Source organism: Protomyctophum bolini (genome assembly GCF_963924005.1).
Source record: "Protomyctophum bolini genome assembly, chromosome: 19".
Lineage (NCBI taxonomy): Eukaryota > Metazoa > Chordata > Actinopteri > Myctophiformes > Myctophidae > Protomyctophum > Protomyctophum bolini.
Window position 1 is genome coordinate 21215697 of NC_137880.1, and position 17565 is coordinate 21233261.

At 41.7% G+C, this 17565-nt stretch overlaps 1 protein-coding gene across 1 annotated transcript; it reads right to left on the minus strand.

The window, feature by feature from the left end:
* Positions 1-1946: 1946 nt before the first annotated feature.
* On the minus strand, positions 1947-17505 carry rcan2 (regulator of calcineurin 2). The gene is made up of 5 exons (XM_080791098.1): positions 17269-17505; positions 15353-15569; positions 11745-11918; positions 11066-11222; positions 1947-6093 (listed from the first exon to the last, which is right to left on the minus strand). Exons 2-5 carry the CDS (start codon positions 15566-15568, stop codon positions 5945-5947), a joined length of 696 nt encoding a protein of 231 aa, XP_080647224.1. The 5' UTR covers position 15569; positions 17269-17505; the 3' UTR covers positions 1947-5944.
* Between the last annotated feature and the right edge of the window lie 60 nt (positions 17506-17565).

Consider the following 17565-nt stretch of genomic DNA (forward strand, 5'->3'; position numbering starts at 1 on the left):
TTCTCAACCTTATCTTCATATGATGGCACAATTTCTACTTGGTCTGTGACTCAGAGGAGGGCTGTGGACAGTTCAGAAACCTATGATGTCACTGGTAGGCAGGGGTAGTCAGGGGGTGTGGTGTTACTTTTCGGAGTGGGAGAGAGCAGTTCAGATTATCACAACTAGCAGTTCAACCAGAATTTCCTTTTATTTTATATATCAAGTGCATTTGCCGTTCTCATGGACTGTTACATTATAACAATTAGGCTATGGCTATAACATTTTCAGCTAGATTATCAAATAGTGCTGTATTATGACCACAGCTTCTCTTTAGCTTTTGATAAATTATCACTTTACACTCATGACATGCAGCATATCGATCAAATCAACGATAAATTACAGACTGAGCTGAAATGCATTGCATTCTCTTTCGTTTTAGTGATAATTGATGACTTAAATTGAATCCAACTACTTCCGTTTCATATATTTACTGCATAGAGGTTTGAATTCCTTTGTCCTGTCTTCAATTAAAACATAAATGGAGGACAGGGCCCTAGAGCAGCGGTTCCCAACCTTTTGTGGTTGAGGGCCCACACGACCTTGAAGGTGTTTGAGTATTAAAATAAACATGCTCTTAAAACGCACACACAATTGATTGTGTTCCGGCTTGGATCAATAGAACAAACATATTATACTTTAAGTTCCTATTTATCTATCACAATGAAAACAAATTTCTCAAGGTATTAAAGTAAACGTGTTTATTTATTTTTATCATTAAAATATTGGAGTTTGGCCAATTATTTGGGGCCCACTTCCAATGTCCCACAAGTTGAGAATGTCTGGCCTAGTTCACATGGTGAGATTTTCCAGTTTAACTGTAAACCGGTACAGTAAATGTTACCTTTCTGCCACCTGGTGGTCAGTAGCGGACATTATACACATATGGTAACTATGTAGTGATTAATAGCGTAATTTAGTGATTAATTATCATGAACTGAAGATTAATTAAATGATACTGTATATATCACCAGTTAATACAGATCAGTCTAATACATTCTGAAGGATTTTAAATTCTTCACTGAGGCAGGGTCATAGATCATCCAGCAATATACAAAAGACAAACAATTTATTTCTAATCAAGGAAGTTTATTAACTAAAAATCACACCCGTGTGAAGTGATCATACATCTTATCGTACATTGTGATACATCATCTCATTCCGGTCAATCAGAATTTGCATCCTCACCTTCATTATCATTGTTTGTGTTACGCAACGTTTGTGTTTACCCGAACACTCACAATTGTCCATTCATTGTCAATGGCATTTAACGTTTGTGCAGGACAACATTTGTGCACATACACCAAAAGCTGGACATAGGAGGGGCTAGTGCCCCTCAAAAAATGCATATGCCATACCGCCATAGACGATATTAATGTTCTAATAGGCTACAGCCATAGAATATGTAATTTCTGCTGTGGTCCCTGATTAGAACTTTATGTGCTAAATATGGTATACTAATTGTTGTGAGCTCCTATACAGAAAGAGAGAGAGATGGAGGTAGGTGAGAAAAGGAAAGAATAGACAGCCTAAAACATTAGTGTAAAAGAGCCCTGTCAATAAGTTGATGAAAACAGGCCTAATGGTACAAAATCATCACAAAATCATTCATGAGGAGAGGTCAGCCCTCATTTGTAGACTACTATCCTAATTAATAAAAAGAACAACATCTACCAATGTACCCCTCATCCCTCCTCTGCACATTCCCTACCTACATGTTCCACACACCATAGCAGACCGCTGACCACATAATCACCGCCTGTCCAGTGTATAAACCACCTTCAGAGGCCCCTATTCCATGTCGGGCCTGAGATGAGGGCGTGGCTGTACGCTACTGAGCTGGACATCTGATGATGACACACGAAAGATGGTTGAGATGGTTTGGACATGTGCAGAGGAGGGGTACATTGGTAGGATGGACTTATAGTTTGTATTCATTAGGACAGTATAGTCTACAGGTTGGTGCTGGTGGCAGTGACTCAGGAGGTACTAGGTACTAGAGTGAAGCCTTCAGGGGCACTGGATGGTCACCATTGCCCCCTGACTCCCCCTGGCCTTTAGCAAGACACTGAACCCCTAACAGCTCCTGATGAGCAGGCTGGCGCCTTGCATGGGTTCCTCCTCTGTCATTGGTTGAAACTTGAGAATGGGTGAATGTAACAGGCTTTGGATAAAGGCATAATGACAGATTGAAAGAAAGTTGTGAGCAGATCTTGCACTCTATTCTCTTTATTCAGACCGCAGCCATCTTGCCAGCAAGGTGATACCTAGGTGACACTTCCCAGAGAGCCCATTCATCCAAACAGAAAAGTCCTCTCTAATTATATTAAACGCCGTCAAAATCACCAACATTGCAGCTGTAGGGAATGCTTGAATTATCCTCTTTCAATCTGTAAAGTTTTTGTTTAATAAAAATCCACCGTAGACATTTTATGAGCTACTTCCTGTCAAGAAATTCCTTGCAGATGATTATTTTCTAAGTATCATAGTATGGAAGCGCTCGTTATCAGTAAAGCAACCTCCTGCATTATGTGCACATTGAAAACAGGTGGTACGCATGGGCCGTTGAGTGATAGTCAACAACATGTAGGCCTACATGCAGTAAGAACAACATGCACACACAATGTGGCTTTAAAAAGAAACCAACCTTTTATTACGACCATAGAATTGGTTGAATTACTGCTACATGGCTAACATGAATATTTGTACAAAAATGCAGTAAAAATAGCATGATTCCTTTCATGTAGTCAAGAAAGGTTGTTGTAGTACAGGTAGATTGTACACAAAACAAGTTATACACATTCCCTACATGTTCCAACATCACAGTATCAGTGCTCTCCTCTCAAACCAATGTGTATTGATTGTGGAAATACAGAGCAGTATTAAAATAAAATAAAAACTGGAGTCATGAAATGAAAGACCTACTAATTCTTCTGTTTCTGTAGTTGACAATGGAAACGGAACACTACATACTAGTAAAGGTCCAGGTCCATTTGGTTGTACATTCTCAGAGTTACACATGAATAAATTAACACTGAGTATTTTCTTTACTGCATCAGATGCAGTGGCCATTCTGATATAAGTTCTCTAAGGCTTTAATTTAGGTACAACTGCAATACAGTTTCATAGTTATTCATTCAACTTGTACAGCTTTTCTCTCCTCATGGTCCTCACTCTATTGTAAAGGTTTTCTCTTAAAAAAAAATCACACCCGTGTGAACTGAGTGTTGCAACTCCCCCTGCCTCTCTCTCTGTCTCTCTGTCTCTCTCTCTCTCTCTCTCTCTCTCTCTCTCTCTCTGTAATTAGCAGGCAACAGTGCAACGCCATCTCTCTGTTTCTGGCACAACAGTGCCACTTTTGCCCCTACTGGTACTCTAAACATAGTCACCTAGGTTAGGACGGACATTGCTGTTCCTTGGAGTGGTTGCACCACTCAAAAACATTGTCAAATGTCTAAAGAGTCATGTGGCTGTCGGATAAGGCTGGCTCATCACTGCATGGGAAAGTAACTCATTTGACTTGAATCATGTCAAAATGCTAATGAATGTGTACCTGAACCTGCGAATAGGTCTTCTACAGTAAATCGAACAGATGATAACAAATAATACATTTTCAAAACTAGTCTATCTACAAGCTCACAACGCATCACATTGCGACACGATGTAAGCTTCTTGATTGTCCAATTAATGGAAAAACGTCATTGATGCAATTAATCACTAAGATAACCACTAGCCTTTTTTATGTTTGTTTAAAAACCTTTAAACACATTTGGTCTCTTTCCCTTTTATAACTGAGGCATATGGAATGGTCCTATAAAGTCAACAAAATGTGTGTGTGCGTATGATTGTTTGTATGCTATCTGTCTACGTATCTTGAGAACGGCAGGCAGACAAACAGGTACTCTGACTATAGAGGGTATGCGCGTGAAATCATCATCATACCTGGAAGTTATGCGGGAACGCCTACTGAGTGTCAAAAAACTTTCTGGCCTTGACAGCCCATAAATTCAAACAGAAAAGTCCTATTTGATTACATTAAAGGAGCATTCAGTGATTTGGATGATTTGGAAAAAACCCTGGTCCGCCCCGGTAACAAGATATGCACACGCATGCAGCCATGCACTACAGTGGGGGGGCACACGACAGGCCAACAGCACACACACCAAGGCCCGCCCCCACTTGATCATGATTGGCGGAAGGCCCCTCTCTATCCTGATTGGATGAAGGCTGGGCCACCTATAGCCAAAAACAATTAAGTGAAATCACTGAATATACCTTTAAACAATGTTAAACTCACTTAACACTCACTTTGCCACTCGATTTGCCACTCTATCTGCCATTCACTTCATGCATGTGCATACCCTCTATACTAGGTACAACGGATACAACAGGTATTGCATAACTGGAGGGGAATGCGTTTCCTACGGGCATCATTGCCATTGGAAATTGGTCTATAGCCATCTATCTAGAAATCTCCTAATCCCCATCTATGGAGAACCCTATTATTATTATTATTATTACTACTGATGGACTGGCCTGAACTCCATATTTGGTCATGGGCATGGCATATACGGGACACAGACAGACATACAGATATAGAGATCTCCATATATGGACATAAAAGGGACAGAGACAGGCAGAGGGATACAAGGGGAACTCTGACAAAGGGTAAGCCTACAACACATTTCAAGGTACTAGCTGGACTTACACATCATCTTCATTACATTTATATTTTCTGTTAAATCTTGTGTATTTCACAATGTATAACTTAAAAACTTTTGCTTACATCATCTGTTTTTAGTATTTCTCTTGATTTATACAGACTAGCAAGACAAGACAGACAGTTGCTGAAGAATGCATATTGAAGAACAAGTAGGCTACTCACAAACATCCAGGTTCAGTGGCTTCACTCAAGAAATGTAACCTGACTCCGGCAGACGGTGGCAGTAGTGAGTTCCTCAACGTGTGACCTCAATACTGCCGCAATCTGCGGAGTCGGGTTACAAGAAATGCACAGATCCATTAACGTTTTATGCTGTGGCTCTGCAGGACACTTGCCATCTATACTGTAAGAGGGTTGGTCTCTGTTAGTCGCAATTTGCAACACTAGATTTTATTTTTAAATAATGGGTTGAATCTAGAGTTGCAACACCTTCCATTGACAGCCCATTCATCCAAATAGAAGCGTTTATTTCAGAAATTCCATGCCGTGATAAGTGTTTCCAAACTCCAACACTTAATAATCACCTGCACAGAATTTCTTGACAGAAAGTAGCTTATAACATGTCTACGGTCGATTTTATGAAACAAACTATTTGCAGATTGAAAGAGGATAATTCAAGCTTGCCTTACAGCTGCAATGTTGGTGAGTTTAATGTTGTTTAATACAAGAAGATCTGACTTTTCTATTTGGATGAATGGGCTCTCAATTGAGGGTGTTGCTACTGTAGATTCAACCCATTATAAATAATCTAGTGTTGCAAATTGCAGCTGTGTGTGTGTGTGTGTGTGTGTGTGTGTGTGTGTGTGTGTGTCCATCCGTCCATCTTGTAAACCACTTGACCCATACCCATCAGCGTCAAATAGACCACAGAAGTGACTCCACTAACATTCTTTCACAATATTTTACAGTAAATGACAACAATGTCCACCAACTATCTTTCAACATTACTTGCCATTGGGATGAGCGATTGCGTCAGGACTTCGTCGCTCTATAATAAATACTAATAGTATAATGCTTTACAAACACACCAACCAGCCACCTGAAGATGCATGCTAAAACAACCCAACTAATCAACAGACTTCCTGTCAAACATGAAATAATTAAATGTCATTAAAAAAATACATTTAAGTGAGCCTCTGTGTGTGCTAGTAGATAGATAGGCAGGTGGTGATACGACACATTTCACTGAGACACGGGCAGGTCCGGACGGCGCGTCTGGATGATTCGTGGTTTGGGGCAGGTCTGTGGGGTGTCTTCCTTGTCCGTGTCACACACGTGGACCACCACACTGGGAGTGGACTCTGTCCCCGCGTGGAGCTCAAACCTCTCTCCTACAGAAAGACAGAAAGGCAAATGGGTGGGCGTGTGTAACCTGACGCTGCCAGATCCAAGAAGCTTGCTACACAAGTTTGTTTCACAGCTTATTGGGATCTGGGATCTCGGGAGGCAATTCGATGACGGGGCTGTTTATTTTTTTCAAGATACTTGGTAGATGATTGGATGGGACCGTCGGTCTATCACCGTGTGGGCGTGCAAACACAACCAATCATATTGACGTGTCTATATAGCTTCACATCCGGTTTCGCACATATCCCGCCCTTAGCTCACGCTGATTGGTTCGGTACGGAACGGATTGGTGTTAGCTCAACTCCCTGAGAGATCCCAGATGGTTGCGGTGTTGGGGAACATGGTTACCCAATACCGCCCCCAGCTGGCAAAGTCAGGTTAGGGCGTGTGCAGGTCAGTCTTTAAATTACAATCAGGTGTGAACATTTGTTGGGCATTACTACTGTATTCGTATTATTGTATTGTAAGGAAGGAGAGAGTCGAGACAGAAGGATGATGTGCAACTCTTGTCTCGTAAATAAAGATTGTTGAGCCACCAGGGTGACCTAAACTGCATATAAGTGCTAATGTACTCTAGAGGGCACTATATTACCAAGAAACAACACAGTGCTCCTGCCATTGAATAGTAGCCAATAGGCCAATAGCAAGAGGGTCCAACTTTGCTTTACTTCCCGTATCTGTGTGAGGTGGGCGGACAGTCGGACACATTATTAGGTGACAGGAAGAATGTTGGAGTCTATTCATTTCCAATGGGAGAGTGAACGTGAACACAGCTTATGATCCATTCCTTAACTCCATGGTCACTGAACTAAATACTCGACCCAATCATCACAAGGCACACAATATTTCCAAGATATTCATACTAAAATGGCTTCTTTCAGCGAGACAAATCAGGAGAAAGTCTACTTTGTTATCGACCGTTCTTTATCCCAGCAATGAACTCTCGCGAGATTCCGGAGTCCGGAAGAGTCTCTCTATCTGCATAATTGACGGATGACACATAGGGGGGTTTTGGCCCCATATTTAAGCTGAGAATATGTGAATATTATAACGTGAAATGAATGGAAAATAGCGAAATGTGTGTTCCAATTCCGATTTTCCATAACTGTCTTAGACTCTTGGTTGATGGGGACTGATTTGGGAAATGGGAATCATGACATCCACATGACATTGTCAGTGTTGTTGTCAGCCTGGGAGAGGGGAGCCGGGAGGGGGAGGGTGGTGGGAAACCACGCCTACTTCATTTAGGAGACCAGTAGGCTTTGTGTACCATTTTGCCTCTAGTGGCTCCAATGAAGTTCACCCATCTTTATAAATTAATAATCTTTGATAGTAGTGTGTTGAGGTCACGGGCTGGGCAACCTTTTTGAGCACATCTTGGGCAGGGCATATGATTATTTAGTCATTTTGATGTGATCACCATGCAGACAGTGCTGCTTATGCTCAGTGCTTTTGTGAGAGTTGCTAATACTCTGGTGCATGGCTAGGAGCCATAAAGAGTTAGATGATTCAAACCCCAAAGCCTCAATCTCACCTGTATCTTGGTACGTGTATCGCTTAGGACCTGAGGGAGTGTGCAGGGATGAATTAGTAATTAACCTTTTTCCTAGGCCTACTTATCCTTTGTAATTGTGTGTACTCAACCTGCCAGAGCAATATGGTCCTTTAATTACAGCGAAAGAAAAGGAAGTGAGTGGCAGTAATGTGGGGTACCATTTCAAAGTGCTAGGTGGATACGCTGCCATCTCCGAACTAATATTGGCTGCTGAATGTCAGCTGTGTGTGTGTGTGTGTGTGTGTGTGTGTGTGTGTGCGTCACTGTGTGCGTGCGTTTCCCTCATCCCCTTCTTCTACAGTCAGTTTTCTCATTACCACGCACCCCCGCCACCCTCCAACCTTCCCCAGACCCCATTTTCCCTTCCCCACCCTAGCTCTGTCTCTCTCTCTCTCATCCCTTCATCTCTCCTGAGGGGGGCTATACGATCTCCTCTGCTGAGCGCCGACTGACGTCAATGCACCACTGGCTGACGTTCGTGGTCACCCAGTCAGGGAGAGGCGACCGAGAGAGAGAGAGAGAGAGAGAGGGAGAGGGAGAGTTTTTCCATCTTACCTCCAATTTTACAAATATTTATTTCGGTTTCCTTATTTCTTCTGTCCACCGATTTCTGTTCTATGTTGCTGACAATGTATTTTATTTGCAAAGTTCATGCAACATTTTAACGCACTGTAGTGTACAGTATAGTTCGAATGATTGATTGATTGGTTTATTGATTTATTGAAGGGGAGGAAGAGATGAATTGTCTTTGAATTGGTGTAACTAAATATTAGGATATATAAATATAAGGATAAGATGTGTTACATATGCTGCAACACGCTTGCACCCACGCACGCGCGCACACACACACACACACACGCACACACGTCATGCATATGGCACATTAAAATTCCGATCACATGCACCCGGCTTTATCAGAGCTATTTTAGCCATGACTAGTGAAAAGAGGCAGGGATCTGTGTGTATGTCAAGACTAAGAGAGATGGAGGGAGTGAGGGGAAAATGTTAAGTACATTTTCAAGGAAACACTCCATACACACACACACACACACACACACACACACACAGAGGAAGGCATGGTGATTTATACTTACAGTAGTTGTCTGCCAATAATATCTGATCTACAAGTCCACAACGCACGTGCTATGAGCTTGTAGATAAGCTATTTTCAGAGTGTTTCAATGAACGAGGCATGAACTTTTACTTCCTTAATGTCAACACCAGAGGGAGTTCAACAAACCATGTTCAACCCAGATTCTGCACAAACAAGGGACTAAATTATTTTCGCTCCTATGCCTCCATAATGTGGAACGCCCTACCAACCGGCCCGACCCCCTGGGCACGTTCCTGGGGGGTGTGGAGTACTTAATTGGACTATTAGAAGACAAATAGACAGTTCGCCTCCTACACTACAGAAACACGCCATAAAAAGCTTATTCCCCACGGGAGTCAGAAAAACATTATTTTCAGAGAGAAGCCTCTCGGGTCATCTTCTTTCTCAGACCCATCATAAACAGCTTGCAATCCCATGCGATTTGGTTCTGATAGAGAAACCAGGGAACCTGTGTCAGGGATGCAATCAGAATGATAAGCATGGTTTCCCTCTGCATTTTCCAAAGATTATTTTAACAGCAAAAGAAAAGAAGGGGAAAACAACAACATGGACGGCCAGAGAATGCATCTATTACTATCTATCTACTAAAGGGGAATCCTCTGGCCAAGGTGCTACTGTACATTCACCCCCCTTTGATCTACAGTACCTCCAACAGGAAACACTGTACAGGTCACAGTGCCAATGTAACCACATAGATTTGTCTTGTGCATGGGAAACGTTTTCTAATTTAACGTTTTCGTTATGGGATGTTGACTCTAGGCTTCTTTGGGGGGGATCATTTTGACTTTATCATTCATTTAGCCTGCAGCACTTACCCTAGCCTCAGTGACCTTGCAGGCTATGCAAAGGCTAAACTTATGTAATTTAGATAGCATATTATGTAGACATAGCATTCTATCGTGTATACTTATAGCCTCATAGTATAGTTATTCTACTGTTCTACTTATGATCCTGGATGTTTATTTCTATGTATTACCATGTCCATGTGTTGTTCTTTCTTACTGTGAATTGGTCTGGATTAAGAGCCTCTGCTAAATTGAAAATTGAAAGCAAGCAACGCTAGACATCTTCTTGGCCACTTAAACCCTATTCTGGGCGGGAACCCCTTTTGGTGTTTTATCCCCTCAGGCCGGGAACCCATTTTTGGGTTCTGTACAGTATGTAGTTATGTACAGTATTCAAAAATTACAAAAAATTGATGCTATATAAATATTTGAAGTTTTTCAGAAAACTTAGGTCAGGCTTTAGAAGGCGTTTTTAGAATCGGCCTTAGGCCTAATTGGGTTAATTGAGTATACAGTATTACAGTAGGGTATATTTGGCACACTTCTTTTTACAGTCTACACCAAACACTTTGCCAATCGTCTATTTTTGCTGAATGTTATGGTACATGGCCAGAATAGGGTTGCTAGGCTCTATGTGGTTAATAGTTGTCTTTGTAAAGCTATTCATCATCATTTAAAGTGAAGGTTAGAGTGGCATGTTTTAGTTTGTATTCCTCTGTGTGTAGTTGTGTTACATAATCACTGAACACAGGGGAGGCTATTACGTAACCACGCTGCAAAATGATGAGTTGATTTAACACTGACCTGTGACGGTTTCTTTTTGAGCGGTGCTATACCGCTCCAACATTTGACCGTGTGTGTGTGGGTGTCTATTTCAGCATGGTTACTGTGTCTATTACTCTATTTCAGTGACGTAACGATTACGTAATCCAAGGCACCACTCACTTTTTACACTCTCACTCAGGATTTTGCAGTGTAAATAAAGAGGGATCAAACCAGCTGTTTTCATGCAGCACACCAAGCCCTTAAACAGCCCAGTCTGGTGTTTAATTTAGAGTATAGTACTACACGCACGCACGCGCACACACACACACACACACACACACACACACACACACACACACACACACACACACACACACACACACATGTTCATAAGTGCTCGTAGATCAGCGGAGTGGATACATACAGAGAAGGTCATTTGTGTTTCTATATACAGTTATACACTGGCTAGAATAGAGCAGGAGTTCCCAAACTCTTCCATGCCAAAGACCCCCAAATAGAGATAGTCCCCCATAAAGCCTCTGAGGAAGCGCATGAGACATGAGACAGAAATGTCACCTACTGTATTTGTTCATATGAAATGGTTAGGGTTAAAGCTACTTTGGCAGCATGATCCAGTGTGTGTTCTTTATATTTTGACTTTAAATGTATTTTTGTGGCAGCACCTGGGATTTTATTGTTTGGATGAGCGTGCTTTCTGAACTTTTCTACTAGCTTACCTGGTCCAGGTGTGGCCATAGCGCAGAGCAGGTCATAGTTAATAAGGGGCGTGGCCTCATCAATCTCATGCCAGCCTGGTGAGGAGATGAGGAACTGTTTTGATGGCTGCGGAGGAGCCAAGTGTGGGTTGTCACCTTCTGAAGCAAGGCTCTGGACCTGAGTGTGGGAATGGAGAGAGAGAGAGAGAGAGAAAGAGGCCTTTAGCAAAGGATACTTTCATTTTCATTCATTCTTTAAGACCACTGTATTTTTAACAGTTTAGCATGTTCAAAGATATGGATCATCATTATTAGTTTCATTTTCATATTCATAATGAAGAGCATATCTTTCATTTTCTCTCAGGAGTGGATCAGTTCATAAACATTTCCCATCATAGCAGTTTTGTTTAACTTCACAGAGAACAATCCTTAAGTTGGCAGAGGTGTTACAGTAAGTGGGGTTTGTATGTAGGCTATGTTGTAATAATGTTGTAATGTATTCATTGCTATCCATACCAGTGGGTCTTCTTGGACTATTGCCTTCTAGGACTATGCCTATCTGTAAAACATATGAATCAAGTTCCTTGACCTCTTTTGTGGGAAGCTTAACTTTAAACTAGGAGACTAAAAAGTGAATATATTGAGTGGCATTATGAGTGGCATTTCACAATGAAAGCACTGTAAATGGATTCTGGCCTACCTGTGCAAAGTAGAGCTTGAGCTTCTTGCCTTTGAAAAAGGTCTCGTGGAGCTCTATCCTGGCGCTGGCTGCTAATTTGGGGTCACTGAAGTTGATGCGCACGCGATGGAAACTCCTGAACTGCTGGAATGTCACCTGAGAGTCATACACCAGGAACAAGGCCTCAAACATCTCCTGAAAAAAATGACACATCCACATGCATGAGCCACAATCATAACTAGAACTGCACTCTGTTGAGCGCCTACTTGCACGTTGCACACAGGCCTACTAGTGCGCAAGCAGAGCGCGCAAGTACTGTCGACCGCTACGAACTTTCAAATCTCAGCCTCTCTGTAAAACATTGAAATAAAACATTGACATAATTAATCTATCTTTCAAAATCATTTGATGGGTAAAAGGAATCTTATTGGTTACATTGTTGATGTAATGTTGGTGACGTAATTAAGATATGTTTCGATGTCGGGTTATAACTGGCTGTCAATGGTGATGTAATTACAATACGTTTCAATATTGTTTGGGTAACAGGTAACGTATGTATGTAATAAAGATAGGTTTCAGATTACATACATGTATACATACAGACATTACCTTTGATTCACCCGAAGGCCGACACTGAAACATATCCTAATTACGTCACCATCATTGAAACATAATTAATTACGTCACCATCAACATTACAGTATATATACCTCCGAGCATACGCACATTCGTACGAGTGCGACCACAGTACTTGCGCACTCTGCTTGCGCAAGTAACTACCCATTTATTATTATATTCTGCGTGCCTGTCTGTCTGTGTCTGCCTGCCTGCCTGACTGTACATTGTATTCTGATACAATGTACAAACAATGGAGACTGGTGTCGGTTGTATATAAAGTCGTATGAATAATATATGTGTTACAGTGACCTCTGCAAGAGAGAGAGAGCGAGAGAGAGAGAGAGAGAGAGAGAGAGAGAGAGCACACGCTATGGACATCATATAGCTTTATCTGTCAGACACAGATAAGTAGGCCTATAGCCAATAGGCGGAGAATGCTGGAGAGAGACACACTATGGTGTATATGCTATATCAGGACATCTTTTCCCAACTGACTCATCTCCTCATTGACCCCTTGTGACCTCCTGTTGTGTGAAAGTGTGTTTGTCAAGTAGCTGGCTGGCTATTGTCTGACACATAGTCTAACAGATCGAGTCAGAGCCAGAGTCAGCATGCATTTATTCACAATGCTCAACATTTACAGGTGCATCAGCCAAAATAAAAAAACTGTACCTACCCACTCCCAACTCAACTTAGAATGCATTTTAAAAAGGCCCATCAGACTCAGAGTGTGAATCCAGCTTTGGGAGAGGGAAGTCGGGTGGGGAAGCTGATATTTATCACTGTACAGTACACATAATTATGTGGGAGGAGTAGGCTCTATACGTCCTCCCGTTCGAGGCTCCTTCATGGCGGGTGAGCCAGTAGGGTTCATCAGCAGTGTCAACAAGCCAACAACACACAGAGATGTGTACGAAGAATAATTAATTGGCATATGGGGATAAAAGGGGGGCAAAAAGATTAAATAATAATAAAAAGTCCATCAGCTGCACTGGGTTGAGCTCGGAATCACAAATTTTGCTTTGGTATATTACAGCTGATATTTGGGGGATTCTCTCCTGATTGGATTAAATTATTATCCCAACCTGAAAATGTAGGCTACATATGTACTCATTAGCTGAGAGATGGGGAGGCGCCTGTTGCTGCACAAAGCAGAATACCGGTATACATATTCTATAACCCCACCCCTATATTTGCCAAATCAGCAACTAGATTTGGTGTAGAGGGAAAAGGAGGCCTCTACACCAAAGTCACAATGTCATAGGACTGATCAGAGTTAATTGATATTGCTATGCTACACACGCACGCGCACACACACACACACACACACACACACACACACACACACACACGGTTCCAACCTTTCTTTCCAAAATGCTTTCGTTTTCGTGTAAAGCCAGTTACACTACTTAACTTGTAGGAAAGCACCCAACACAACACACTGGCAGGTGGACAGAGACAGAGAGAGAATAATAGAAGAGTATTTTACTATTTTTAGAAAGTTAAGCGTGTGCATGCGCTAAGCAGCAGTATGCCCCCATTCCTTCTCTTGTCATTTATCCTCCTCTTCCTGATTTCTCGTAACCTCATTGTCCATATTTGTAAAGGAATGTGTCCTACTCTCAAAATATACACACTCGTTGCCTCTCATGGAAGTATTCCCAGAGCATAGAAAGTCCAAGGGAAAATAAACTTGACAAGGGTTGTTGTACTAGTTGAAGTGATGTGGTATCTACATAGTCGAAACATAGCGTAATTCAAAATGAGAATACTAATGACAGCATGTTTTGGACTAAAGCCTGGCTAGTGGCTATTTTGGGAATGTCATTTTAAGCAAAAATAGAAAATCTCAAGCCGAGGCAGCTCCAACTCAGGTCTCACCGTCTCAGAGTCTGGAGCGCATTCTTTTATCAAACAGAATTCGCATTACGGGTGGTTTGAGGAGGCACTTTCCGTTGTCCTAAACCTCTGTGCATAAGATAGCAAATATAGGGAAAGCGCATCAATACGCCTACAGACACACCTCCACCCGCAAATATAGGAGTCGGCAAAATGAATAGTGGGTTGTGTGGCCGCAAGATAACGTTTACGCATAGTGGAAGCTCCTAAATGCGTAATTCACAGAAGATGTTTATTACTTGTGGATAAAGCATGGCATAAGATGGAGCCCATAGAGACATACACACTCGGTCAGACATTGGAGCAGTTTGGCACCGCTCAAAAGGTTTATAGCATAAAATAGGGCTTGAAGAGGAAGTGCCGTGATTACCCCCACCCCCTCCAAACCATGATCATCAGGTACTATGATTATACTAGGAGAAATATGTTTTACAAAGAAGTGTACAGAAAGTGTCAGATGGTGATGGATGGTGATCCATCTGAACTGAAGCTGCACCCACAACAAATTGTTTTTGTTGATTGATAATTTTGGTTAGTTGGTAGAGTTAGAAGGTTGTAATGGGTGTCTGTTGAGGATCCCGAACCAGTCGACTACAGTTCTGCTGTATGTTGATCTTTTTGCTTTTTGTAATGATGGGATTCATCAGGAACACTCATTTTTGGTCATAGTCACTTGGAATGGGATCTAAAAAATCTGACTTGTTCATCTTGACACATGATCATATGTACATTCCTACATACATTATAACCATTATCCTATATTACAATTGGCTTAAGGATGGACACACACACACACACACACACACACACACACACACACACACACACACACACACACTCCTTTGCAGAAATATCCGACAAGCTGCTTTCTTCCTTGCATTTGACAAAGAATATGTGGTTCAACAGGAGGGTAGATGTTGCTGCTTTTGCATTAACACAGAATAAACCTTTATTTGTTGGTTTCCTTCAGTATGCCCCAGAGAACATAACATATCTGGGAGTTGATTCCACTGGCCTGGCATAGCCTACAATTTTATCAGATGATAGGATAGGATATAGACTAGAGCCATGCTCTGTCATACAATTGCAGTCCTTTTTTGGACACAATATACCTTGGCATTGTGCTCCTTGAACACGGACTGATCCACGTTGCAGGCGAAGAGGGAGGTTGGCAGGTCATTGAAGTCTGTGATCGGGTGGAGCGTCTCGTCATCAGGATCTCCCACAGTGCTTTGCAGAACCACAAGCTCCTCATTTCCCAGAAAGTAGACTCTTTGGTAGAATCTTCTAGTTCCTCTCAGGCCGAGAAAAAAACTTTCTTTCTTCATGCTATAAAAGGGGAGAGAGAGAGAGGTATGTGCACATTCTGGAATGATATCCTTTATGTATCCTTCGTTAGATCATTATTTGCCCCCAGTATTGTTATGCCAATTACTTTAATCCTAGCCCTTTCCTTAACCATAACCGTGGTCCAAGAGTAAAGGATACTGTATGGTCAACCATAGAAAGATTGACATACTGTGCACCAGTTGCATCTCCGATCTGAAATGACTCCTTGAATGTCATTTCCACTTAATTCACATGGAAAGTTTCCATTTTTGGAAAGTTTCCATCACAGCCACCCACCGCCACCACTCAGTGGAATGCTTTGCCTACAGATGTGAAATCCTTGCATTCCATAGGTTCAAAGTAGATTTTTTTATTAGGACTTTTTGTGTTTGTGCTGTTGTTCTGTCTTTGTTTGAATGACCACAATGGAAACAAGCTTTGGTTTTGTGATTTGATCCACATTGGTGTTTTATTGCGGAACATGGTATTTTATTGATGCTAATAAAATGTTTCTATTCTATTCAATATGGGATAACCAATATTATAACCCTATTCGTTCAGTGGACATATCATGTCCTATAATCGTATAAATGTCCAAATGTCATCTGACTCTGGTACAAATTGGTACCAGAGGCACAGAAAGGAACTGAGGAGGTGGAGAGAACCAACATAGTCTGGTAGGAGGGGTGATATGAGAGGTAGCCTACTGTAGAGTGAGGATGTTTTTTTCCCTTCTTAATAGTGACATGCAGAAACGGTCCGTCTGGTATCCTATCACATCTGCACCTTATCTGTGTTGATTTGGATGTTGTAGGTGCTTTTCAGTCACACCTACTGTAGCCGGTGGCTGAGCAGGTTTGTTTTAGATACCAACAGGTTGCTAACCAGAGGCTATGTAAAAGGCAAAAGCTGTAGATAAAGCTCTGCAAACAAAATGAGCAAAACAACAATTACAGTGGGAGTAGATTTACCCCCTTGTAGGCTAGCTCAGCCAGATAGACAATAACCTAATCCCAGTGTCCTGGCCCTGCATGGGTTGCATCTTGGTTGCATCTTCTCTTTTAGAACAGCATTCTATCATCTCACAATGCAACATTTCCCCATTGCTTAGTGGTCTAAAAAACATTAGCCTCTTAGGCTACGCTAAAGAGACAAAAGTTCCATTATAGTTCTGCGAAAATATCACTCATTCATAAGGCTACATTATATAAATATAGTGACTTCTTTCTTTTCTAATGTTCCTGATAGAAATGTAGACAGATAGATTGATACAGTAGATAGATAATATTGTATTATTTAGGCTACATGTACCATGTAATTTAATTTACACTATATGTAAATCTTCAAAACGCTTTCATGTCGTTAGCAGTGTTTACTACCGTTACCTGGCTGCAGCAGCAGCCAAAAGCCCCATTAAAGGGAAAATACATGCAGGTGGTGACTGTGGTCAGTCATAAAAGTACTTGAAGGCAACACTTCAGCTTGCCATCAGTGAGCCCTTTTTCTTTGCAATCAATTAGGCCATGCGCTGTATGTCATAAGAATCCATCACTTTTTATGACTTGCCTATTATAATCTCGCTGCCATAACCATTCACTATGATGAAAGGCTAATCATCATTCTGCCTTTGATTGTCTCATAAAGGCCTACGGTATTTTAAGTATTTTCTGAGAGTGTGGAGACCGGATACATTCCTCACCTGCGCGATATAAAAGTGATGTGACGAAGCTAGGTGATGTCTCGCTGCTCCACTTCGTCTCTCAGTCCGTTCTGTAATTTATTTACGGAGCTCGATCGCTTTCTTTGAGAATCAACTTTGGCATTCCAGCTGGGACAGAGCATCTAATCCATATGGATATAACAGTTTGACTTTTCAGCTTTCATGACACAGTTTGAGTATCCACTCCAATTCTGACCGACCAGGGTTTACAAACGATATTTGTTTCTCCCAATGATGAAAGCCTCAGATCGCAGGGGGGGAGACGTGTCTTCGGAA